Genomic DNA, 26,365 nt, shown 5'->3' with positions numbered 1-26,365 from the left:
GTGGCCCAAGTCCTTGGGCCCCTGCACCCATGCGGCAGACCCACAGGAGGCTCGGGGCTCCAGACTGGCACAGCTCTGGCTGTGGCGGCCATTTGGGGAGTGAACCAGAGGATGGAAGACTCTCTCTCTCTCTCTCTCTCTCTCTCTCTCTCTGCCTCTCCTTCTCTGTGTAACTCTGACTTTCAAATAAGGAAGGAAGGAAGGGAAGGGAAGGGAGGGAGGGAGGGAGGGAGGGAGGGAGGGAGGGAGGGAGATCTCCCACAGTTCCCTGCAAACAAAACCACAGCAGCTGGCCACCCACTTGAGCTGGTCCCCTCTAAGCCTCACACCTCCACACGGCCGGGTCTCTGCCACGTCTCTAACCTCCATCAGCACGCACCGCGCCGGCACCACATACGTACCCAGCACCATCAGCACACACCACACTGGGACCTCGTGTATACACAGCACCACCAGCACGCACCACACCGGGACCGTGTGTATACACAGCACCATTAGCACACACCATGCCGGGACCACGTGTGCACAGCACCATCAGCACACACCATGCCGGGACCGCGTGTATACACAGCACCACCAGCACGCACCACGCCGGGACCGTGTGTATACACAGCATCATCAGCACACACCGCGCCAAGACCGCATGTATACACAGCACCATCAGCACGCACCACACCGGGACCGCGTGTATACACAGCACCATCAGCACGCACAGCGCCGGGACCGCGTGTCTACACAGCACCATCAGCACGCACCACGCCGGGACCGTGTGTATACACAGCACCATCAGCACGCACCACGCCGGGACCGCGTGTCTACACAGCACCACCAGCACGCACCGCGCCGGGACCGCGTGTCTACGCAGCACCATCAGCATGCACCGCGCCAGGACCGCGTGTGTGCAGCACCATCAGCACTCACCGCGCCGGGACCGCGTGTCTACACAGCACCACCAGCACGCACCGCGCCGGGACCGTGTGTCTACGCAGCACCATCAGCACACACCGCGCCGGGACCACGTGTCTATATAGCACCACCAGCACGCACCGTGCCGGGACCGCGTGTCTACGCAGCACCATCAGCACACACCGCGCCGGGACCGCGTGTCTACACAGCACCATCAGCACGCACAGCGCCGGGACCGTGTGTATACACAGCATCATCAGCACGCACCGCGCCAAGACCGCGTGTCTACACAGCACCACCAGCACGCACCGCGCCGGGACCGCGTGTCTACGCAGCACCACCAGCACGCACAGCGTGTGTGCACAGCACCAGTCTTGGGGACATTAGCCTCAGGGGCAGGGTCCTCACCACCCCTGTAAGTCCACAGCCTGGCACGTGCTGAGCCTTTAGTAGGGCTGCAGGAATGTCAGGCTAACAGAGTGCAGACGCGGGTTCCCCGCCCACCCAGCACCAGCAGAGGTGGCAGAAGCCCTCTCGTTGGGCAGTTTTCAACAGAACGGAAGCTCCTACTTTGAAGGGCCAGGTGCTCGCTTTTCCTACCCAGCTGCACTGGAAACGTCGCCCGGATGACACCACGCACCCGTGACTCTGGCACACCTGATGGCTTCGGTCTGTGTGACTTATTCCGTTAGGCAAGCGTCGTGTGAGGCTTTTTGTTTGGTTTGTTCCTACTGGGCATGTGGCCTTCATTCCAGTTTTGTCTCTCCCGTTGGCATTAGGCTGACCGTAGCCACCTCACAACCTCTTCAGCAGCCTTGCTCCCAGTCCCTAACCCCGGACACACGCTGGGACGAGAAGAGAACTAAGGCATGTGGGGCTGCAAGCCTCGCCCAAGCCGAACTCCGGCCGTCTGCCCCTGGAGTCCTTGTGCTCCACTCTGACGCTGAAGCAGTCCCCTCTACTATGGCGCCAAGCCATCAAGCATCGAAACAGCTGAGATGCAAATAACTCTGCATTTTTGCTTCCATTTCAATTCTGTCTCCCTATTGAAAAAGGAGTCCCTGCCATCAATCCAGCACCCATCACAGGAGTCTTCCCGTCAGTCACATGGGTTTCACGTCTCTCTCCCCTCTCCTCCATCAGAGGCCCCGGCCCGCCTATCACAGGGCATTCTCATCATCAGTCCCTGTGCCCGACCCCTGCAGCCTGCCCTGCTCAGGACCCGGCCTGGGCGTGGCTCAGCCCGCGCCGAGCAGGGCCCCGGGCCTTACTCCTCCTGCCCTCTCACGTGTCTGCCAGGGATCTTTCCTGCGTTTTCAGCCCGGCGGCTTTTCCGTGACAGTGCCACCCTCCGTGGACACAATCAGTGCTGCTCTCCTCATCCTCAGGTTCACCTCCCATGCCCAGCTCCACGGGAATCTGACCACATCAAATCTGCTGCTCCTAGAACAGCTCCCAACCCTCACCTGGCCAGGAAAGCCCCCCTGCTCAGACTCGCCCCTCCCTGCCCCTCCCTCTCCTCCGGCTCCCACGCCCCACCCCATGCCCCTCTCTCTGCGGCCCCCTGCCTTGTCCCCACACTCTCTCCATCTGGCCACCTCCAGGGCATCCTCCAGGCCCAGCTCCCAGTGCATGGCCTCAGGGACGGTCCCTGCCCCCATACCTGCGCCTCACTAGGGTAACTCCCTTCTCCACTTCCTCCTTGGCCCCTATTCTTTCACTGACCCCACTGGTGATGTGTGCCCCATCCAGGACACCCTCAGCTCAGCGAGCACAGGATTTGCCAATGTTCCCCCAGCTCCCAGCACCACAGCCCCCTCACTATCGGCTGCTCAGCCACCGGGACAGCAGTCCCATCCTGATCCTGTGCCCTTAAAGAGGCAACTTAGACCACTAAAGGTCTAAAATCCTTCCAAGGCTAGCAATTTAGGGAACCTGCTTTATCTTACAGCTAAATACTTTAATGGAGTTTGTTTTATAGAACCTCTATTCAGATTCCAATTTGACTAATGTTTGTTGAGTGACACTGTGTGAACAGAGCCATACGGGGCAGTGCTGTGGCAGAGCAGGTTAGACCACCACCTGTGACACCAGTATCTCATATGAACAGCACTTTGTGATCCGGCTGCTCCAGTTCCAATCCAGTTTCCTGCTTAAGGCCTGAGAAAGCAGCGGAGGATGGCCCAGGTGCTTGGGCCCCTACACTCACGTGGGAGACCTGGAAGAAGCTCCTGGCTTCAACCTGGCCCTGGCCTGGCCATTGCAGCCATTTGGGGAGTAAACCAACAGATGGAAGACCTCTCTTTTTGTGTCTTTCCCTCTCTATGTAACTCTGCATTTCAAATAAATAAACAGATCAAGGAAGGAAGGAAAGAAAACAAAAGGAGTCCCATAAAGTACTTAGACAAACTTCATGTCAGGGACGCTCAGAAATCCAGACAGGGTTACAATGGCACAGGCTTCACAAGGTTTCAAACCTGAAAAAGTCATGGTCTAACCAAAAAAGAATCCTGAATCTTGGAAGTAAAATACCATAAAGCAAACAAAGACGTAGAACATACCAGTAACTACGTGAATTAGCAAATGGCACGCACCATGCCACTCTGAACCCCAGCCCAGCGGCATCCGCTGAATGCCCAGCACCCCGGGACTTCCGCCCTCATGGCAGCCGCCGCTCACCTGCCGGAGGTTGATGTAGACTGCGTTCTGCAGGAACTCCGAGGCCTCCATGCTCCGCTTCTGAATGGCGAGGACGCGCACAGCTTTGACACACGCCTCCAGCTCGATCACCCCGGCGTTCTTGTACTGCGGGGTACGAGGGAGACCCTCGGTCAGTAAGGGGAGCAGAGCAGCTTCCGTCCCATCAGCACGGCTGTGTCCACCGCCCCACACAGGGTTTCCAACAGCCCAGCCCCACCAAAGGGCTGAGAGTTGGGTTTTGAGAAAGTCTACCCACTCTGGGGACAAAGGAGTTGGCAGGACCGTGTGAGCCTGTGACTGCATGCTAAAATAACACCACATCTCAAAATACTGCCAGTGGTCACTGGGCTGTCGCTCCCACCCATCGCCTCTTGGACTCGGAAACTCATCGAGATCTCACACCCGGAGCTCCAGCCCAGCCAGCCCGTTCAGAGAAGCTGGCTGCCTGTATGCGTGTTCTCTCTCCAATCGTTCCGTCTCGGAGGCACCTGTTCCTGCTTCCTGGGTGCTGTGCCAGTTCCTGAGGCAGGCGCTGGGCACAGCAGGTAGGTCCTCATTTGGGATGCCCGCATCTCCTAGGAATCCTCTCTGTTCTGATTCCAGCTTCCTGCTAATGCACACCCCGGGAGGCAGCACATGATGGCGCAAGTATTTGGGTCCCTGACACCCACATGGGAGACCCACAGCCAGGCCCAGCCCTGGCTTTGCAGGCATTCAGGGAGTGAACCAGTGGATAAAAGATCTCTCTCCCTCCCTCCCTCAATCTCTCTGCCTCTCAAATCAAATGAAAATAAATAAATAAAAATTTAGGAAAGCAGCCCATTTGGAATGTAAAGGGCTTTGTGGAACTCCGTTTAACTACTCAGTGAACTATATTATCTCTCAAAACCCACTCCCGGGGTCAAGGCTTGCCCAAGTCTACTTCAAGCCAGGAGCTACCCCTGACACTGAGACACCTGTGTCTCAGGGACCCCAGGACAGACCACGGGGTGGGAACTGTGGCTGGGGTCTTCCGTCCCCCTCCTGGGCCCATTTCCACCCCCAGGTGCCAGTGCAGACTCCTCCATGTCATTCTGCCTTTTTTCTTTCTATCCCAAATCCTGTGTTTCCTCCCTAGTTATTCCAGCTGGGATTATGTTTAGTCGATGCAACTGAAAAAAAAAATTGAAGAAAAGGTTCACAGAGATTTAAAACATGAACCAGTGGGTTCCAAGATGGCAGAGTAGCAACAGGGTGGTCTGCTGTAGGCTAAGTGAAATTCATAGAAAAGAAGTGGAGAAAGAGCAGTCTCAGGGCAAAGCTGCAGGGAACTGCCGTGTGGGGTCCTGCGAAACAGCAGACGTGGCCTGATCTGTGTGGGAGGTGCAGACACCCAACAGCGAGCAAGAAAGCATCAAAGGACCCAGCAGCTTGGAACCAAAAAAGCACCTGCCCTGGCAAGGTGAGGTCAGACTGCACGGGCCCAGCCGCGCTGGAGGCAGAGCCCAGCGGACTGCACCGTCCCTGAGTCCAGCCTGGATCTCTCAGGGCAGCGGAGCGACTGATCACCCAGGGTCGGGGTGGGGGGAGGTGGCGGAGTGGCACATCTCTCTCTCCCCTTCTCCCCCCACAACAGCAATCTGTGGCCAGCTGCGGGAGGGCTGGAGCCATTTTTGGACACAAGCAGTTAGCAGCTGCTCCAGCTCTCGCACGTGCACCCAGCAACTATCGGGGACACTCTCCACCCAGTCAGCAGGGCAACCACAGCAGATCAACAGCAACTGACGGGGACGGTCTCCACCTCGCCAGCTGCACCCACCTGGCAGCGGGTGGGGAGGGGCAGCCATCCCTGTGGAAGGAGCACCGCCTGTGGGACTCTCCTATGAGCCCAGCTCAACTGTGACACGACCGGGGCTGCGCCTGGCGAGTACTGTCTGTGCCTGCCATGAAAAGATTGTACCAGACAGAAAAACCCACACTCCCACCAACCCTGAGTCTGGCTAGGAGGATCGGACTCAATCCAGAGGGCAGGACACACACGGCAGTGGTTCTGGGAACACCTCGGTCTCCCTATGGACAGGTCGGGCTAGCGGGGTGGCCGAGACTGTCTGCGTGAGAGGAGGCAGGCTGTAGCTGGGTTCTGAGCATCACAGAAGGCTGCTGCACACTCTCAGAGCTCCCCGGTTACCTAGAGCAGCTCACAGCACAGGGAACCACACTCACAGGGAGGACTGCGCAGATCATACGTGCAGTTCAAATGGCTATACAGATGAGTGCTGAACACACTGGAGCAACACCTGGGCATTCCTCAGCTCGGAGGACAGGAGGTGAGGGGGTGGTCACACCAACAGAGGTGACCATTCCTCTCCACTCTGTTAACCACAGGAGAGCTATTACGCTCAACTTGGGTGTTACCCTGGATACTCACCCCACCCTGGAGCACTGACCAGAGCTCCCTGGCCACACCCACCACACACCTCTTGGTATTCACTTAAAGTCCAGACATTCCATTAAGCCACAAAGGCATAGCTCAAAGATAAAAGCCATTAGAGGAAAAAAAAAATTATACAAATACCAAAAAATAAATGCAGAAATCTGAGAAACAAAAATAAGGAAGACACCATGACCCCCGCTCCCAAAAGAACACAAGAACACTTCAATATTAGAATGTGAAGATGAGCAGATTGAGGAAATGCTGGAAACAGGACTTGAAAAATTAATCCTGGGATTACTCACAAGCAATCAGAAGCAAATCCACTAACTAAAGAAAACCATACATGAATGAAAATTTCTCCCATGAAATTGAGATTTAAAGAGAAATCAAAATGAAATATTAGAAATGAAGAATTCAGTAGATCAAGTAAAAAATGCAGTGGAAAGCTTAACAACAGACTTGGTTGGGCAGAAAAAATAATAACCAAGCTAGAAGACAAATCTCTGACAATCAGAACAACAACAACAACAAAAAAAAAAAAACAGAAAGAAATCAGAAAACTTAAAAACAGTGCTGGACTATCAAACAACCCAACATATGGGTCCTTAGGAGTTCCTGCAGGTGGAAAGGGAGAAGGGGCTTGATGGCCTATTTAGAGAAACAATTGCAGAAAATGTCCCTAATTTAAAGAAAGAAAGGGACATCCAAGTACAGAAAGCACACAGAATGGCTAATAGACATGACCAGAAAAGATCTTCACCATGACACATTGCAGTCAAACTCTCCAGGTTAAAACACGAAGAAGATTCTAAAATGTGCATGAGGGAAATGCCATATTACTTCCAGAGAACCTCCAATTAGACCCACAAACTCTGACCAGACTCACTGAGTTCCCATCAGAAATCCTTCAGGCTAAGAGAGAACAGAGAGACACAGTCCAAGTCTTAGGAGAATGAAAACTGTCAACCCAGAATACTGTGCCCTACATTCTCATTTATGAATGAAGGTGAAATAAAGACCTTCCACACAAACATAAATTGAAAGAATGTATCACCACTCATCCAGCTTTACAAAAGATGCTAAAGGATGTGCTACACACAGAAATACAGAAAGAAAGCCATCATTGTGAAAGGATGTGAAGGCAGAAAATCTCCCAGTAAAAGTGCAAAAGAAATCCAAAGCAAACAATCAGAAAATTCATGGGAAAATGGCAGGGCCAAGCAGTTACTTATCAATAGTTACCCTGAACATAACTGACCTCAACTCACCAGTTAAAAGATACAGACTGGGGTCCGGTGCTGTGGCTTAGTGGGTAAAGCCACTGCCTTCAGTGCCGGCATCCCATATGGGTGCTGGGTCAAGTCCCAGTTGCTCCACTTCCAATCCAGCTCTCTTCTATGGCCTGGGAAAGCAGTGGAAGATGGTCCAAGTCCTTTGGCCCCTGCACCCATGTGGGAGCCCTGGAAGAAGCTACTGGCTTCAGATGGGCTCAGCTCCAGCTGTTACAGCCATCTGGGGAGTAAACCAGTAGGTGGAAGACCTCTCCCCCTCTCCCCCTCTGCCTCTTTGTAGCTCTGCCTTTCAAATAAATAAATAAATCTTTAAAAAGATACAGACTGGCAAAATGCATTAAAAACAAGACCTATCCATTTGCTGCCTACAAGAAACACACGTCACCAACAAAGACACACGTAGACTGAAAGTGAAAGGATGGAAAAAGATATTCCATGCTAATGAAAAGCAAAAAAGAGCAGCTGTAGCCATCCTAATATCAGACAAAACAGTCTTTAAGACAAGAACCGATAAAAGGCAGAATAGGGAGGGAGCTAACTGCTCTAGTCTAGAGGAAGATGGTTTTCAAAAGTGAAAAGACTACTGTCTAAGGGAAGATCAGGAAGAAAACGGCAGAGGAACTCCACGCAAACTGTAGGGACATTGTAGACCTACGTGGAAGGTGTGGACGTGCACAACGCAAGACCCCAGCAGCCAAGCCTCAGCACCAGCTTTGGGGAGTGATGAGACCAGACCGCAGCCCAAGCCACTAGAGATAAAGCTGCAGGAAGAACCTGGCAGGAGTCCAGCCCTGTGGGGGACAGTGTACCTGCCAACCTAGAGGTGAAAAAAAGGGGGCACATTGCTCTGAGACCACCCTGTCCTGGCATCCTGTAACAAGTGGAAAGAGGGCAGACACCACTTTTTTTTTTTTTTTTTACCATTTTGGATATACTTAACAGCTGTGCCAGCTCCTGTCTACATGCCCAGCAACCAGCCAAGAGACACCTGAGTCTGGATGGGAGCCAGGGGACTGGGTGCTCATGACTGTGGGAGCCTTGTGTGCCAGGACTGTGAGAACACTGGCTGCGTGGAGGGCACAGGGTGTGGCTGGGTCTGTGGGCAGTCAGTGTGGTGGCTCCACATGCTCAGGGCTCCCTGATTCCCTGGTGAGGGTTGTTGCTGCAGGATCTGCATTCACACCAAGGACTACATAGATCCTTTGTATGGTTCTTGAAGCAGCATGGATGAATACTGTTCTCACTAGGGCTAGCACCCAGTGTACTCTCACAGAGCAGAACAAACATCCCCTCCCATTAAAAAACAAAAAACAAAAACAAAAAAAAAAAAAAAAAACAAAAAAAAAACAGATTTACCAAGCCAAACCAAAACTGAGTTTTACCTTGGAAACTCCCTTTACCCTGGAGCACTGAACAGAGTCACTGGTCACACCCACCACAAACATCTTGGTATTCACTGAAAAAGCAGACACCCCACTAAGCCACAGAGGCATAGTCCAAAGATAAAAACATCACATGGAAAAAAAAAAAAAAAAAGAAACCAACAAGTATCTCCACAAATGCCTAATAATACACACAGCAATGCCAGAAACAAGAATAAGGAAGACAACATGACACCCCCAAAAGAACACAACACTTGGATACTAGATCGTGAAGATGAAGATATTGAAGAAATGCCAGAAAGGGAATTTAAAAAATTAATTATAGGATTACTTAGAAGTGACCAGAAGCAAATCCACAAACTAATAAAATCTGCACACAACATAAAAGAAAATTTCTCCCATTAAATTGAGATCTTAAAGAGAAATCAAGACAAATATTAGAAATGCAGAATTCAATAGAACAAATAAAAAATGCAGTGGAAGGCCTTAACAACAGACTCGGTGAAGCAGAAGAAAGAATATCCAAGTTAGAAGACAAATTGCTGAAAATTTTTTTAAAGAGGAAATCCAAATGGCCAACAGACACATGAAAAAATACTCAGCATTGCTACCTTATCAGGGCAATGCAAATCAAAACCACAAGGAGGTTCCACCTCACCCCTGTTAGAATGGCTCTCATACAGAAATCAACAAACAGCAAATGCTGGTGAGGATGTGGGAGAAGGAACCCTAATCTGTTGTTGGTGGGAATGTAAACAGGTGCAGCCACTGTGGAAGACAGAATGGATATACCTCAGAAAGCTGAATATAGACCTAACAAATGACCCAGCCATCCCACTCCTGGGAATTTACCCAAAGGAAATGAAATCAGCGTATGAAAGAGTGATCTGTACCCCTATGTTCATCTCAGCTCAATTTACAATAGCTAAGATATGGAACCCAGATATCCATCAACTAGATACTGGATAAAGAAATTATGGTGTATATATACACTATGGAATACCATACAGCGGTGAAAAAAATGAAATTCTATCATTTGCAACAAAATGGATACAACGAAAACCATTATACTTTGTGAATAAGCCAGTCACAAAAAGACAAATACAATATGGTCTCTCTGATTTGTGGAACTAATAGAGTACCTAAAAGGTAATCTATAGTAGCCAAACTGACACCTTGAGATGCAATGATTTTGAAAGCCCTTGTCTGGACTATGGAGGAACAATGTTTTTCTTGTTTGTTAGTTTGTTTTCGTTCTTTTTTTTTTTCTTTTTTCTTCATACTACTCACTGAACTCTCTACTTAGTGTAGGGTTAATGTTATGAGTATAAGATTAACTGAGAATTGATCTTTGTAAAAAATAAGTATGGGAAAGGGCGAGGAAGACGAAGGGTAAGAGTATGGGTGGGAGGGAGGTGGGGGCCAGGGGAGAATCACCATGGTCCCAAATTTGTATATATTAAATGCATGAAGTTTGTATTCCTTAAATAAAATCTTTTGAAAAGTGAATCAGCAGATTAAAGAAAAAAAAAAAAAAAAGGTCATAGATGTGAAGTCCAAGAGCACTACCAGTCCCGAGAACCTGTGGCTGCTCGGAGGGAACACACAAGTGCTCTTTCACCGAGTCAACAGGGCATGGAAATCGACGCACTTCACCAACAAGCTAGGCTAAGACCTGCTCTGGGCTGGGCCGGCGCAGCTGCTGGTGAGAACACAGACTGCCTGCTTGCCAGTCACCAGGAGGCTGAGGTACTACTGGCCGCTTCTCCCACCAACAGCCAGTAAAAGTGGGACGAGGGCCTCGGAGCTGCCGTGCTGGGTTGGGCATGGCTTCACCTCTGCCTGCTTTCCACATGTGTAACGTGACGTGGTCTGTGACATGGTGCACGAGCTGCACCAGAGAGAGCCAGGAACAGAAGCTTATCCTCACCTAAACACCCACACGGAAGCCAGAAACCCAAACTGTGTATCATTCAACATAACAACAAAAAAACTAACAGAGGGACTTGTTCCACTGAAATAAATGACCACTTTCCCTTCAAAATTCAAAACAGTTTCTACTGAAGTGGGAATAAAAGCCAGCCTGAGCTTTTTCCATGTATTTTTGGTGAAATTTACATATTTTAAATGATATTTCAGAGAGGTGTCACATGGAGTTGTAAGAATTACTCACAGCATCTTGTTTGTCAGCGTGGGAAGTGGCACAGAACCAGTGAGGATGAGGCAAAGGGAAGTTCACGAAGAAGCCGTGGTCTTCCTCAGCCACTGTGCTTGAATGCAGGCCCTGGCAAGCAAGGGCTGCACCCCACGTTCACAGCCAAGGTCCCAGGACAGCACCCAGCAATCAGCACTTCAAGACCAACGAGGGAACTGTCACATTCACTTCTTTTTTTTTTAAGATTTTATTAATTTATTTGAGAGGTAAAGTTACAGACAGTGAGAGGTAGAGACAGAGAGAGAGGTCCTTTCTCCATGGGTTCACTCCCCAGATGGCTGCAACAACTGAAGCTGCGCCAATCCAAAGCCAGGAGCTTCTTCCAGGTCTCCCACACAGGTGTAGGGGGCCAAGGACTTGGACCATCTTCCACTGCTTTCCCAGGCCATAGCAGAGAGCTGGATTGGAAGAGAGGCAGCCGGGACTAGAACCGGCACCCATGTGGGATGCCGACACCACAGGCGGAGGATTAACCTACTGCACCACGGCACTAGCCCCTCACATTCACTTCTAAAATGAAAAGCCCACAGTCAATCATCTTTCTGATGATCTTACAATCAGAGTGGCCCTTCCATGCCGCTGTCATGTCACCTGGGACCCAGGGAATACTAACACCTAGGTTCCTGTCCAAACCCTCCACTGTGCAAATATGACCCAGACATCTAGCCCCCACGTCAGTCTCCTCACACCACAGGGAGGCAGGCACAGGGCTGTGCACTGCCTGAGGTTCCTTCCCGAAGTACAATGACCAGGGCCCGCCCTGTGGCATAGCAGGTAAAGCCACCGCCTACGACACCAGCATCCCACATGGGTGCTGGCTGCTCTACTTCTGCTCCAGCTCCCAGTTCATGCACCTGGGAAAGCAGCGAAGAGGCCCTGCCACTGACATGAGAGACCTGGACGAAGCTCCTGGATAGGGCCTGGCCCCACCCTGGTTGTTGCAGCCATCTGGGGAGTGAATAGCAGATGGGAGATCTGTGTCTCTCTGTCACTGAGTGTGTGTGTGTGTGTGTGTCCCTCTCTCTCTGAAACTCTTTCAAATAAACAAGTAAATCTTTAAAAATAAAAATAAAAAACATGATGACACCAGGGCATTATCAGAACGGCTACTCCCCCAATCCTCTCTTCTAAGAGGATTTCCTTGGCCAAAAATCATTAAGCCAGGAAAAGTCTGCCCAAGACTTCGTTATCATTCTCTGATTGAAAACCAAAGGCAGGGCTCCACCTTCATCCAGTGGGGGCCATTGGGGTGGGTATGGCATTCACACACAGAAAAGTACAACTGTTAGGGGCAGCACTGTGGCACAGTGGATTAAGCAGCCCCCTACCATGCCAGTATCCAACATGAGTGTAGGTTCAAGTCCAAGCTGCTCCACTTCCGATACAACTTGCTGTTAATAGTCTGGGAAAGCAGTGGAAAATGGCCCAAGTGCTTGGACCCCTACCAGCCCCATGGGATGCAGAAGAAGCTCCTGGCTTCAATCTGGCCCAGCCCTGGCCATTGCAGCCATTTGGGGAATGAATCAGCAGATGTAAGACCTATCTCACTCACACACACATACACTCTCTGTGTGTGTGTGTGTGTGTAAATTTGCTTCTCAAATAAATATATATTTTTAGGAAAAAAGGAAAAGGAGAAAAACACAAGGGTTCTCTGAAACACATAGTTGTGTTACATCACTGGCATCTCATGGTGATGACCAACTTAACAACAACTTCAGGGGCAGGCATTTGACCTAGTGGTTAAGATTCCTGCCTCCCAGGGACGGCATTGTGGTTCAAGTCTCGGCTGCTCTACTTCCAATCCATCTCCCTGCTAATACACCTGGGAAAGCAGCGGAAGATGGCACAGTGCTTGGGCCCTTGTACCCACGTGGGAGACCCAGATGAGGTTCCTGGCTCTTGGCTTCAGCCTGGCCCAGCTCTGGCCATTGCAGCCAGCTGAGGAGTGAACCAGTGGATGGAAGACCTCTCTATCTCTTTCTCTCTGTAACCTTCCTTGCAAATAAATAAATAAATCTTTAAAACAAAAAGAAAGAATGTATAACCCTAGAAAATCGTCCACTCTTCCACCCAAGGCCACTTCTAGAACTGCTCTCTTGAAAAAGATCAGTTGGAACGAATCAAATAATCTGGGGACACTTATCAGAGCACCGTCCCAACGTGGGGAGGAAACCAAAGGTAAAGCATATTCCATAAGAGAGGACTGGTTACACGAATAATTCTATGTCCTTTCATTCACCATTGAGGGGGAATCTGGAGAACAGAGTGTGAACATCTGTGGTTAGTGTGACCTGTGTGAACAGCCTGTGGTCAGTGTGAATGGTGTGAACAGCCTGTGGTCAGTGTGAATGGTGTGAACGTCTGTGGTCAGTGTGAATGGTGTGAACAGCCTGTGGTCAGTGTGAACAGCCTATACAATCTGCTCTACTTCAAAGCCAGCTCCTTGCTAATAGCCTAGAAAAGCAGCAGAGAATGGTGCAAGGACCTGGGCCCCAGGCATCCGCGTGGGAGACCCAAAGCAAGTTCCTGGCTCCTGGCTTTGGATTGGCGCAGCTCTAGCCATTGTGGCCATCTGGGGAGTGAACCAGTGGACGGAAGACCTCTCCCTTTCTCTCTCTCTAAGCCTTTCCCTCTGTATAACTCTGCCTTTCAAATAAATAAATAAATCTTTAAAAAAAAAATAAGAGTATTAGGTAAAGTGTCTTTGTCAACAGTGGAAAGGTGAGGCAGCCTAAGCACCCACCAGTGAGAGAGGACTTTGGTGACAAATTGTGGGCTCGGTAGAAGCAGCTGTCTGGGAGTCTCTCACAAGACAACTGGAGGAAGAAGCAACTTCGTGCACCATCGAGAAGACTTTTCCACATTCTCGGAAAGACCCAGCCAGCATGGGCCAGGAGGACACCCAGGATCTGTGTGCTGCTGGGCCTGAGGGCAGGGCCAGCGTGCCCCGGGCCTGCCAGCAAAGGCCTGCGCATCTTCCGCAGACACCTGGGCTGTGCCTGGCACACAGCTCACCGCTCATCATCATCTGCAGCAGCGAGGGTCAGCAGGGAGGGTCTTTCACTGGTCACTTCAGACCACTCTTGGAATAAACTGAGTTTTCTTTTTCAGTATTTCAGTGAGCCCACTCAGCAAAGTCCGAAGTAAAAAGGATGGTGCATTCACATGACAGGATGCTCTCTAGGTCTTTAAGACTCGCAGCAAGGAAGATCTGATCACACAGAAAAAAACATAATGCGCTGAAAAACGAAGGGAAGTAGGTATCCAATGCTCCCCAACTCCAGGAGGCAGAAATACACACTGACAACAGGACCAGAAGACAGACAGCAACGTGTTAATAGCGAGTGTCTCCGCGGACCTGGGCTACGAGAGCCTTTCCCTTTCTTCAAATTTATAATATTTAATATGAATCAGGGGAAAACCCTATTTTAGCCACAGAATATGCATTAGGGAAGGACATGTGAGCACTTACAAAAGCAAATAGTGAAGAGACACTACAGCACTACGCAGGGTAAAACAGGAAACTCTGATTGAAACAACACGGTCCTGTGAGAAATTTATCAAGCAATAAAATCACCTTGCTGTAATAGGAAATGGCCTCTTTGTATCTGTCAATGATGTCTTCAGGGCTAAGACAGTTCTTCGCACGTCCAATTTCAGTGCTGGTGTCAGGATTTATGCCATTGGTGGTGAGGGCACCTGCAAACCGAGAGGAAGAAAAGAAATAACCTTTGGCTTTTTCTTTGTTACATGAAAGAGGAAGTGAGTGAGGTAAGACTTCGCCCTGCCCTATATGAGGTGGTGAAATAGTGCTGAAACGCTCAGAGCTCATGTACTCCCTGTAACAGTCTCACCATTCTACGAAATGTGAATTAGCTCAGAATACATCTTCCACCATGTTGAAATGTGCTCCAGAGAACCCGAGTTGCACCACAGAGAAGTTCCATGTTCACCACTGGCTTAGGTGTCCTGAAGACGGTGGTGAGGCCCACACATCTTCTGTCCCAGCTTGACATGCTCAGTGCTAGCCAGGGCCCACGAGGTGTCCTCAGCGGGGACAGACTGCGTGAGAGCATTTTTAAGATACGCGATGACAGATCTGCATATCCTCTCCATGGCTGGCATCTGTTTCTGACCAATGCCTGTCTGTGAGCAGGATCACTACCTCCCCGCCATCAAACCCACATGGGGAAGAGTTCTGGAGACACTTCCACTTGTGGAACAGAAACACCCACACAGCAGACTCTGGAGGAAAAAAAAAATGAAACATTCTTTGATTTCATAAAACACTCAAAAAAATATTCCACGCCTCAGAAGCTGGAAAAGCTAGGTTTCTCCTCCCCTTGCTGATCTGATGGATGGCGAGCACCTCCCAAATGGCCTGCCTCCTGGCGCCCAACAGAGGCCAGGCAGGAGCCGGCTGTGCGTCCTCGTAACTGAGCATGGCCAAGGTCGTGCACCTCACACTGCTCATGTCTGACCCGTGCTCTCTAATCACGGTCCAGTTTTCTCACCTGCTTACCTCCTATTCTCTGTTCTCTAAGCTGTCTCAAATACTTCTGGAACAAGACAGAGGGAGAATGCATAGACAGAAAAGGGGATGGACAGACGGATGGATGGGTGAGGGGTGGTCAGACAGGGACACTCTAAAAAAGGAGACTGAAGAAAATCTCACAGGCGGAATCCTTCCAGAGGGAGAAGAACTGCAGCAGAGCCATGACGAGGCCGGTGGTGTGGATGAGAAGAGCCGTAACAGACGACAGGAAAGGGAGCGCTCCGGGAAAGCATCTAACATCAGACTCAAGTGAGACCCTGACAGCAACCCAGCCACCTCCCAGCGTAGGCACCTTCTGAGCAGCAAATGGGCAGGCTTCGCACAGAGGAAATGGGGACCAACACCCAGGGCTTCTGTGCAGCTGTCACCCATGCCCACGGCAACTCCAGGAGGGAGATCTCCTGTATGCCCATCCCTGCGGGGGGCGGGGCGAGGCCCTGGAGAGGTCCAGCGTGCTTACTAGGGCTCACGATGGCAGGGCTGGAGAGCCCACAGTAGGACCGACCCTGGGCCCAACCTCCTACCACAGTGCTATCATGCCTTGTGTGGCAGTCATGGTTATAACACATCGGTTTCTGATACAAGCTGATTTTTGGTAAATTGCAGGGAGTTTTTATTTATCTCGGCTCTAACAAATTCCCTTTGTACTGGTGGGTTTCCACTCTTTTTTTCCCTGGAGAAAAGGATACCGAGGGTAGGAGGGTGAGCGTGAATCTGGTTTCTCATTCCCCATGCACAGCCTCATCTCCTCTAAATAATGCACGACCAGGCAAAGGGAGGTCTCCAACCACGGCCAAGGAGCAGAAGTCCCTCCACCTTTAGAGAATGGCACCCTGAGTCAGCCTCCGAGATCGTGACCCGCAGGGAGATACAGCTCACGGGACAGCTTCCGGGTCAGAGTGACTCAGTGTCACTCAATGCAAGAACAAAGAGCACTGAGAATCTGGTACAAAGATTCGGTCATTTTTGACATCCATGGCTCTGACAGCACACAGGGAACATGACAGGGTCAGCAATGCCCACCAGCAGGCTAAAACCTCAACTGGAGGCAAGAAAAGGAAAGGGCGTGATGAAGAAGAAATGTGGGGGAGGAGGAGAACAACACCGCCACAGTGTTCTCAGTGCAAAGCCCCCACACCGTTCATTCACAGGTGGTCACCACTACGCACAGGATCGCACACAAGGCACACCCCAGAAACTCAGACACACCGATAAAGCAAAGCACAAAGAGCAGGGAATAAGGCAGAGGTGCCTGAGGTCAGAGAGAAAATGGCAAAAACCGTGGAGGAGAGCAGGACAGGCCTTGATGAGGAAGCCGCCAGGACGGCAACTATGGCATGGCCAGCAGGCTGGAGCCAGACCAAGCCTGAGAGCCCAGGAACAAGAGCAAGACCACCGCAGCATGGGTGCAACCGGCCCCAGCTACAGAGGAGTCTCTACAGGAAAACTGTGTGTCCACAGGCGTGGACCTGAAACCGGGCAGCTGCCAGGACAAAGTGCTCCAGCGGCAGGACCCAGCAGATGCACTGGCTGGGGGGGACTAGGATGGAGAAAATACTTGCAATATATACAAAGACCAATCCCCTTAATATACAAAGTAATAAAAATTCAGAGAAAAAATAATCCAACAGATAAAGAAATGAGCAAAAGGTATGAGCAGTCAATTCAAAATGGTCCTTAAACATGTAAAAACATGCCCACCTTCACTAAAAATAAGGTATCATTTGTCACATATCTCAGTGGCAGCCTTGGAAGGCTTCGCGACCCAATGTGCTGGCAGCGCCATGGAGGAAACGCGTTCACCTGCTAGGCCTGTGAAGACCAAGTGAGCAGACTGGGGACAAGTCTAACAAGACTATATCCAGGCTTCCCTTTAGAACCAGTAAGTCTAGGGCCGGCGCTGTGACACAGCGGGTAAAGCCACCACCTGCAGTGCCAGCATCCCATATGGGGACCGGTTCAAGTCCCAGCTGCTCCACTTCCCATCCAGCTCTCTGCTATGGGCTGGGAAAGCAGTGGAAGATGGCCCAAGTGCTTGAGCCCCCGCACCCACGTGAGAGACCCAGAGGAAGCTCCTCGCTCCTGACTTCAGATGAGCGCAGCTCCAGCCATTGTGGCCAACTGGGGAGTGAACCAGAGAATGGAAGACCTCTCTCTGTCTCTCCCTCTCACTGTCTGTAACTCTACCTCTCAAACAAAATTTAAAAAAAAAAAAAATCTTTAAAAAAAAAAAAAAAGACCTCTCTCTCTCTCTCTCTCTCTCTCTTCTCTCTCTGTGTAACTCTGATTTTCAAAAAATAAATAAATCTAAAAAAAAAAGAAAGAAAGAAACCATTCCAGACTGAGTGGCATTCGGTGATGTGGAGACCAAAGGCCTTACATGACTGGGAACTGGGACTGTACTGCGGCAGGTGGCAGAACGTGAAGGAGGCTGGTCGAGTGGAGAAAGGCACTGCCCCCCCCCCGTGTGAACCGCCCTGGTTTTGTGTGATGACCTTGTCCTTGGGAAGTACACTCGGAGGCGTCAAGTGTGCAGGTCACTCTCAGCCCACAGATGTAGGTGTGCAAAGAGCGATCAATGATAACAACTGGCAGATCTGAATGCAGAGTCTATCAAAGTCCTTCATGCCACCCTGAAAACTGTTGAAAGAAGTGTAAGTTTTAAGTTATTTCTAAAGCAACAGCTAGGGAAGGGCCAGCGCTGTGGCATAACAGGTAAAGCTGCCTCTTGCCGTGCCGGCAACCCATATGGGTACTGGGTTCAAGTCCCGGCTGCTCCCCTTCCAATCCAGCTCCCTGCTAATGCAACTGGGAAAGCAGTAGAGGATGGCCCAAGTCCTTGGAGCTGTAACAACCACATGGGAGACCCGGATGAAGCTCCTGGCTCCTGGATTCGGCCTGGCCCCACCCCAACCACTGCAGCCATTTGAGGAGTGAACCAGCAGATGAAAGATCTCTCTCTACGTCTCTGTCTCTGCCTCTCCTTCTCTCTAACTCTACCTTTCAAACAAAATAAATAAATCCTTTGTTTTAAAAAAATCAACAGCTAAAACATCAGAATTGGTAACCTCACTAACTCACAAATTAAGTCTATTAAAAACAGCATGTACTTCCAAAGAGACAAGAACACGGAAACATACACCATGGGAATGTAACAAGAGGAAGATGACAATGCAGACAACAGGTTACACACTGGGATCGCAGGCTGTGAGCAGAACGCGTCACTCTGTGAGCTGCAATACCCTCCGTGCACTTCCTCTGTGCCAGGCACTGGGCAAGGACCCCACAGCAATCTGTGCTGCAATTCCATCACCACTAGGGACCCAGGACCAACAGGACATGAGCCAAGCCTCCCTTTGCCCTGTCTGACAGCTGCCAGACTCCACTAGAGCCTAGGACGAGAGTCTGTTGTCCCTTATTTCCCCCAAGGAAACTAAAATCTTGGAGTGAGACTGGGGATGCAGCATCAAAAGAATTCAAGAGCAACGAATGCAGGAACACTGCAGGCGGTGTGGCTTCAGGTGAGCTGCCAGAAGACCCTGACGACTGGTAGACCTCGCAGACACCCACACTCCACCCAGCAACAGAATATGCATTCCTCTCAAGCACACAGGAACATTCTCCAGGATGGAGCACGTGCTAGGCCTGAAGTACGTCTCAACAAACCTAAGTAAATGGAAGTCATGCAAATATGCTCTTCGACCACAACAGAATCCCCTTGGGAATTACAGGGGGTACTGTGGGAAAGCCACACCACCTGGACATGGAGTGGCACACTGCTGAATAACCAGCGAGTCAAGGGAGAAACACAAGGGAAATTAGAAAGTAAGATGAATGGAAACAGAAACAATTCACCCAAAAGGAAAGGCCACAAAGCAGTGCCAGGAGCTACAAATACCCACATTAGAAAGAAAGAATGATCTAAAGCCAGCAACCTAAGAAACTAGAAAACGGAAAGCAAACTAAATTCAAAGCAAGCAGAAGGAAAGAAACAACAATCAGAGCAGAAATAGAGAAGAGAGAAATCAGCAAAATCAAAGGTTGACCGTTTAAAGTAATCAACAAAATTGACAAATTACAAACCTCCAAGAAAAAAAGACAAAAGACTCAAATTACTAGAAGCAGGGCTGAGACGCAGACGTTACTATCAAGACCATAGGAATAAAAAGGACTACAAGCAAACACGATGAACAACTGATTGGCATTAAATTGCATAATCCAGATGAGATGGGAAAAGCCCTGAGAAGACATAAAATAGCAGAACTGACTCAAGAGGAGAGAGAATCTGAACAGGCTCGTAACAAGTGAAGAGAATGATCAATAAACAACAACTCTCCCAGGAAACAGAGAAAGACACCAAAGCGAAGAAAATGCAGACCGCCATCTCCAAAAAACAGATGCAGGGGGCGGCGCTGTGGCACAGCCAGTGAAGCCGCCACCTGCAATACCAGCACCCCATATGGACGATGGTTTGAGCCCAGGCTGCTCAACTTCTGATCCAGCTCCCTCTAATGTGCCTGGGAAAAGCAGGAGAGGATGGCCCATGTGCCTGGGACCCTGCACCCATGTGGAAAAACTGGAAGAAGCTCCCAGCCCTGACCATTGCAGCCATTTGGGGAATGAACCAATAGATGGAAGATCTCTGTCTCTCCCTCTCTAACTCTGTCTTCCAAATAAATAAGTCTTTAAAAAAAAAAAGTTGCAAAAATTCTCAACAAAATACTAGCAAACTGGATCAAGCAAGAAATAAAACACTGGGGCCAGCATTGTGACACAGTGGGTTATGCTGCCCTCTGTGACACTGGCATCCAATATGAGCACCAGTTCAAGTCCCAGCTGCTCCAGTTCTGATCCAGCTCCCTGCTAATTGTGCCCAGGAAAGCAGCAAAAGATGGCCCAAGTACTTGGGCCCCTGCACCTATATGTGACAGCTGAAAATGGAGTTCCTTGCAAAAGCCGCATGATCACTGACAGACACAGAAAAAACATGTGACAAGTCCAACACCGTCTCATGATAAGAAAAGCGCTCACCTTAGAAGGGAATGCTCTCCACCTGGCGACAAGCACAACCACACTGCAGCTGCAGCCACAGCTAACACGGTGCTTCATGAGGGGAGACGGAGGCTGTGCCCCAAGATCAGAAGTACGATTTTCCACACCGGAAAGGAAGAAGTAAAACTCTATTTCCAGATGATATGATCTCTCATACAGAAAATCCTAAAGAATCTACTAAAAGAACCACTGGAGCTAATAAATTAATTCATTCAGCAAGGTTACAGGATAGATAAGAAATTAATCATATTTCCATACACTTGCAAAGAACCACTTGAAAATAAAATTAAGATAACAGTTCCATTCACAATGGCATCAAAAAGAATAAAATTCTTAGGAATCAATTTAACAACAAACAACTATAAAGTGATACTCTGAGAACTAAAAGTACTGCTTAAAAAAGTGAAAATCAATAAACAGAAAGACAGCTTATGTCCGTGGACTGGGAGACACGATCCTCAGGATACACAACTCGCCAAAGTCTCCCCCAGACTCAGTACAGTCCCTCTCAAAATCCCAGCGGGCTCATCACGGGGGCTGACCAGCTGACCCTAACGTTCACAGGAGGAATCACAGCTCCAGGAATAACACAAACCACCTAAGAAAAAAAAATAATAATTCGGAAATTTGGAGGACTTTTATTTCCCAATTTCAAACTTTACTACAGTTTATGGGGGGTGGGACATGGGTAATTTTTAAATGTATTTTGTTTAATCTTTACTTTCTAAATTCTCTCCGAGAACAGCCTTTTACAATAAGAAAAAGGTTATTTTAGAAATACGTATATTACTACTTGGAAAAAATTTAATTGGAAGAAGATAAACGAATCATTCATGAAAAGGAACTTTACAAACTAGAATGCATTTGAGTTTGTCAAAAATTAGAAATGCAGGGCCGGCGCCACGGATCACTAGGCTAATCCTCCACCTGCAGCGCTGGCACCCCGGGTTCTAGTCCCGGTCGGGGCGCCAGATTCTGTCCCGGTCGCTCCTCTTCCTGTCCAGCTCTCTGCTGTGGCCCGGGAGTACAGTGGAGGATGGCCCAAGTGCTTGGGCCCTGCACCCCATGGGAAACCAGGAGAAGCACCTGGCTCCTGGCTTCAGATCAGCGCAGTGTACCGGCCACACCGCGCAGGCCACAGCGGCCGTTGGGGGGTGAACCAACAGAAAAAAGGAAGACCTTTCTCTCTCTCTCTCTCTCTCTCACTGTCCACTCTGCCTGTCAAAAAAAAAAAAAATTAGAAATGCAAAAGCACAAACACATCAAGTTCCTAGGAAGATTTATATGAGACAGTCAGACAATCATGTCCAGCAGTTCCAAGGGTGGGCGGGTGGCACAGCAGGCCACGCTGCCCCTTGAACACCTGCACGTATGGAGTGCCTGGTTCCAGTCCGGCCACCGCACCTGGGATCCAGCTTCCCGCCAATGCACACCCTGGGAGGCAGCAGGTAGTGGCTCAAGTACTTGAGTCCCTGCCACACACATGGGAGACCCCAACTGAGTTCCAGGCTCCCGGCTTCAGGCTGGACCAGCCCTGGCCATTGCAGGCATTTGGAGGGTAAACCAGGAGACAGAAGACCTCTCTGGCTGTCTCTCCTTTACACAAATGTGAAAATAAATAAAAGATTTGTTTAAAATTCTAGATGAATAATGAAAACCCCAGAAACAAGAAGGAAATCACACTGCGTAGACCACTTCAAAGGCATGGGAAGGAGAGGCCTAGAAATGACAGTTCCTGTAACTCTGTCACTAACCAAACTTAATGAAAGGGAAATCTTTACCTAAGAGACAGTGGGATTCCATGCCTAACACAGGATAAACGCGGTGCTAACTGCTGCAGACACAGTCAAGCTGTTGTAAATAGAATTCTAAAGTTAGGGCACTGCTGAAAAGCTCCCAAATAGTCTGAAAACACAAGGATGGGCCTATGTACACACACTCACACTCACACACACCCCAAGTCTGCCCCCACGTTGCAGATAAATGCAAACTTATTTTTATTCACGCGTGGGCACTGATTACTTTAACTGAGGCAAAATATTTTAATTCAGACACGTAATCAATACTGCACTTCTCTCATCAAACCTAGTTAATGAAGTTCTCTGCTGTGTGAGACAGAACTAAATCAGAGGAAGCCCCTCTGGACGGTTTCTGGACCTGCTCTCAAAAGCCCAGGCTTTGTTCACATAGCTGAGAGGTATTTCTATATTTTCCCTTATAAACAAACAATAGAGACTGTTGTCAAAAACCTGTCACTCCAGGCGATGAGCCAGGAGCACCATGCTCTAAGGTACTGGACAACAGGGCTATGTTGGACGCTGTGCGGGAGCAGAAGTAAGAGGACGACAAGGACCCTGTTCGGGACAGGCTTCCGGTCATGGCAAACCAGGGCTTTCTATTCCGCTGGGGAATGAGACAAAATCAACGAATGCTTCCTCTGAACTTCCTGTAGCCGTGACTCCACTGTCTTCCATGCGCTGACCAGAAAAGGTATTCTGTTAGGCCAACTGGCAGAGGCCCTCACTGGAGGGCAACTAGTGCAGAAACAGCTGGCGGCCATGGTTCCGACCACCACGGACCTAAAATAAACCCGCACTGATTGAAGAGGTGAGGTCCCCACTAAGAAAACACGAAGCCAATAAGCAGAGGTTTTTTTTGGTTTGGTTTGGGTGTTTTGTTTTGTTTTGTTTTGTTTTTTTGGACAGGCAGAGTTAGACAGTGAGAGAGAGAGACAGAGAGAAAGGCCTTCCTTCCGTTGGTTCACCCCCCAAATGGCCGCCACGGCCGGCACATCTCGCTGTCCGAAGCCAGGAGCTTCCTCCTGGTCTCCCATGCGGGTGCAGGGCCCAAGCACTTGGGCCATCCTCCACTGCCTTCCCGGGCCACAGCAGAGAGCTGGACTGGAAGAGGAGCAACCAGGACAGAACTGGTGCCCCAACCGGGACTAGAACCCGGAGTACCAGCGCCGCAGGCAGAAGATTAGCCTAGTGAGCCACAGCGCCGGCAGCAGAGAGCTTTTAACCCAGGATTCCCTACAGAGAGGAATGGATTGTGACGGTTGAGAACTGCAGCGGACAATCCGCAGGTCTGAATCCCCACATCACAGATTGCAGGCCGTGACCTCAGGCAAGCCAGCGACACGTTCTGCACCTCAGCTCCCTCTGGACGGGGGCAAGGGCAGCACCCACCTCCTGAACAGTGAGGCTTAGTTTGTGTTATGTGTGAAGTTTACATAAAGCACCCCAGAGCTGACGTATGACAGCAAAAGCACAAGCAACATGGATAAACTGGGATTCTTCAAAATTTAAGTTTGGAACACTTCAGAGGACACCACCAAGAAAACAAAGACAACACACAGGACACAAGGAAGTTTTTGTTAATCATGTATCTGATGAGATCCTGTATCTACATTACAAAGGGAATGGTCCACGTGTAGCCCAATTTAAAGATTGACGAAGGATCTCAACAGCCATTTTTCCAAAGAAACTACACAAATTGCCCGACAGGTGCCATGACATGTTCACAGCATTGGCTGTAAGGAAAATACAGGTCAAGGCTGCAGTGAAAACCGCGTCCCACCCACCAGGACAACTTGATTCCAAGCCATAACGAATGTTGATGGAGACAAGGAGAAGGTGGAACTCTCAGAGAGCGTTGGAAAGAGTGGGGGACGGCGTGGTCCAAGCACGCTGAGGGCCAAGGGAAACAGGCTCGCAGACAGCCCTGGCAGGAGTGTCACATGGCGAGGCTGCTTTGAGAGATGAGCTGGCACCTTCTCAAAAAGGCAAACAGGGGCCAGCACCGTCACGTAGTGGGCTAAGTCTCCGCTGCCCGCATCCCATATGGGCACCGGTTCATGTCCTGGCTGCTCCCCTAGATCCAGCTCTCTGCTATGGCCTGGGATAGCAGTGGAAGAAGTGCTTGGGCCCCTGCACCCCCGTGGGAGACCCAGAAGAAGCTCCCTGGCTCCTGGTTTCAGATTGGACCAGTTCCGGTCATTGCGGCCATCTGGGGAGTGAACCAGTGGCTGGAAGGCCTTTCTCTCTGTCTCTCCATCTGTCTGTAACCCTACCTCTCAAATAAATAAATAAAATATATATATAAAAAAAAAAGGCAAACCAGAAGCTAGAGCTCCACTTCCTGGACACACACATATGAGAATTTAACACACATGGCCACATGAAAGCTTGTACAAGAATGTTCACAACACCATCACTCACAACAGCCCAGAAGGAGAAACACCACACACATCCATCAACTGACAGAATGAATCAACAAAATGTGGTCGGTCCATGCAGTGGGCTGTGAGTCAGCAATAACAAGAAATGAAGTACGACACATGCTGCAGGGGGTGAACCTCAGACACACCGTGCTCACTGGGAGCAGGCAAGGCACAGCGGCTCCACCTGCGTCCCACACCACATTGCCTGGGTTCAAGTCCCAGTCCCGGCTCTGACTCCAGCTCCCTGCTAATGCTCACCCTGGGAGACCTGGATTGAGTCCAGGGCTTCTGGCTTCAGCCCTGCCCAATTCGGGCAGTGAACAAGGGGATACAAGACCTTTGTTTGTTTCTATGTTCCTCGGCCTTTCAAAGAAATAAAAACAAATCTTAAAAACTGTTTTAAACATGATGTGACGAAGGCCGCACATTATAGGACACCATTGATATGGAATGTCCAGAGTAGGCAGTCACAGGGACAGAAACCTCATCACAGCTGCCTGGGGCCAGGGTGGGGTGGAGGAAATGGGCAGGGAGTGCTAAGGGGTACAGAGGCTTCTTCCTGGGGCGGGGAAACGTACTGGGGACAGGAGCACGTCTCTGTACCAAAAAGGATACTTCAAAAAGGTCCATGGAGGAGCAGGAGTGTAGCCTAGTGGTTAGGATGCCCACATCCCACATCGGAGGACCTGGGTTCACTTCCCAGCACCAGTTCTCGACTGTGGCTCCCTGTTAATGTGGATCCCGAGAGGCAGCAGGTGACTGCTCAAGTACTTGGGTCCCTGCCCCCTGGCTCCAATCCCAGCCTGGTTCCTGCCATTATGGGCAAAAACAATTTGAAATCCATGAATAGTTTTCTTTTTTTTTTTAAAGATGTATTTATTTATTTGAAAGGCAGAGTTATAGAGAGGCAAAGGCAGAGAGAGAGAGAGAGAGGTCTTCCTTCTGCTGGTTCACTCCCCAGATGGCCGCAAAGGCTGAAGCTACACTGATCCAAAGCCAGGATCCAGGAGTTTCTTCCAGGTCTCCTACACGGGTGCAGGGGCCCAAGGACTTGGGCCTTCGACTGCTTTCCCAGGCCATAGCAGAGAGCTGGATCAGAAGTGGAGCAGCCGGGACTCAAACCAGCACCAATATGGGATGGTAGCACTTCAGGCAGTGGCTTTACCTACAACACAGCGCCAGCCCCTTGATTTTCTGTTTTAAAAGACACATTTATTTATTTGAAAGGCAGAGTTATGAAGAGAGAGGAGAAACAGATCTTCCATCCACTAGTTCATTTACCCAGATGGCCAAAACAGCCAGAGCTGGGCCAGGCTGAAGCCAGGATCCAGGAACTTCATCTGGGTCTCCCAAGTGAGGCAGGGATCCAAGCACTTGGGCCATCTTCTGCTGCTTTTCCCAGGCCATTAGCAGGGAGCTGGATCGAAGTGGAGCAGCCCTTAGGGGATGGCACCATCACAGGTGTCAGCCCAACCAGCTGCACCACAATGCTGGCCCGCATGATGTTTTCATAGTACACACTTCCATGAACTCTCTGAAGACCCCTTCCATACTAAAAACCATTGATTTATGCACCATAAGTGGGTAAACTGTTACTAAAGATGTTTTAAAAAATAACAATTAAA

General features: G+C 49.8%; 1 protein-coding gene across 2 annotated transcripts in view; it reads right to left on the bottom strand.

The window, feature by feature from the left end:
• Positions 1–26,365, bottom strand: part of TRAPPC9 (trafficking protein particle complex subunit 9) — a 579,880-nt gene that overhangs the window by 526,213 nt on the left and 27,302 nt on the right. For both annotated transcript variants that reach the window (XM_062187950.1, XM_062187949.1), the window contains 2 exons: positions 14,489–14,610; positions 3,586–3,711 (listed from right to left, as the gene is read on the bottom strand). In XM_062187950.1, coding sequence (XP_062043934.1) covers positions 3,586–3,711; positions 14,489–14,610 — 248 coding nt within the window. The remainder of the gene's footprint in view (positions 1–3,585; positions 3,712–14,488; positions 14,611–26,365) is intronic.

Source organism: Lepus europaeus, chromosome 4, assembly GCF_033115175.1.
Source record: "Lepus europaeus isolate LE1 chromosome 4, mLepTim1.pri, whole genome shotgun sequence".
NCBI classification, from domain to species: Eukaryota; Metazoa; Chordata; class Mammalia; order Lagomorpha; family Leporidae; genus Lepus; species Lepus europaeus.
This window is presented reverse-complemented; position numbering and strand designations above follow the sequence as displayed.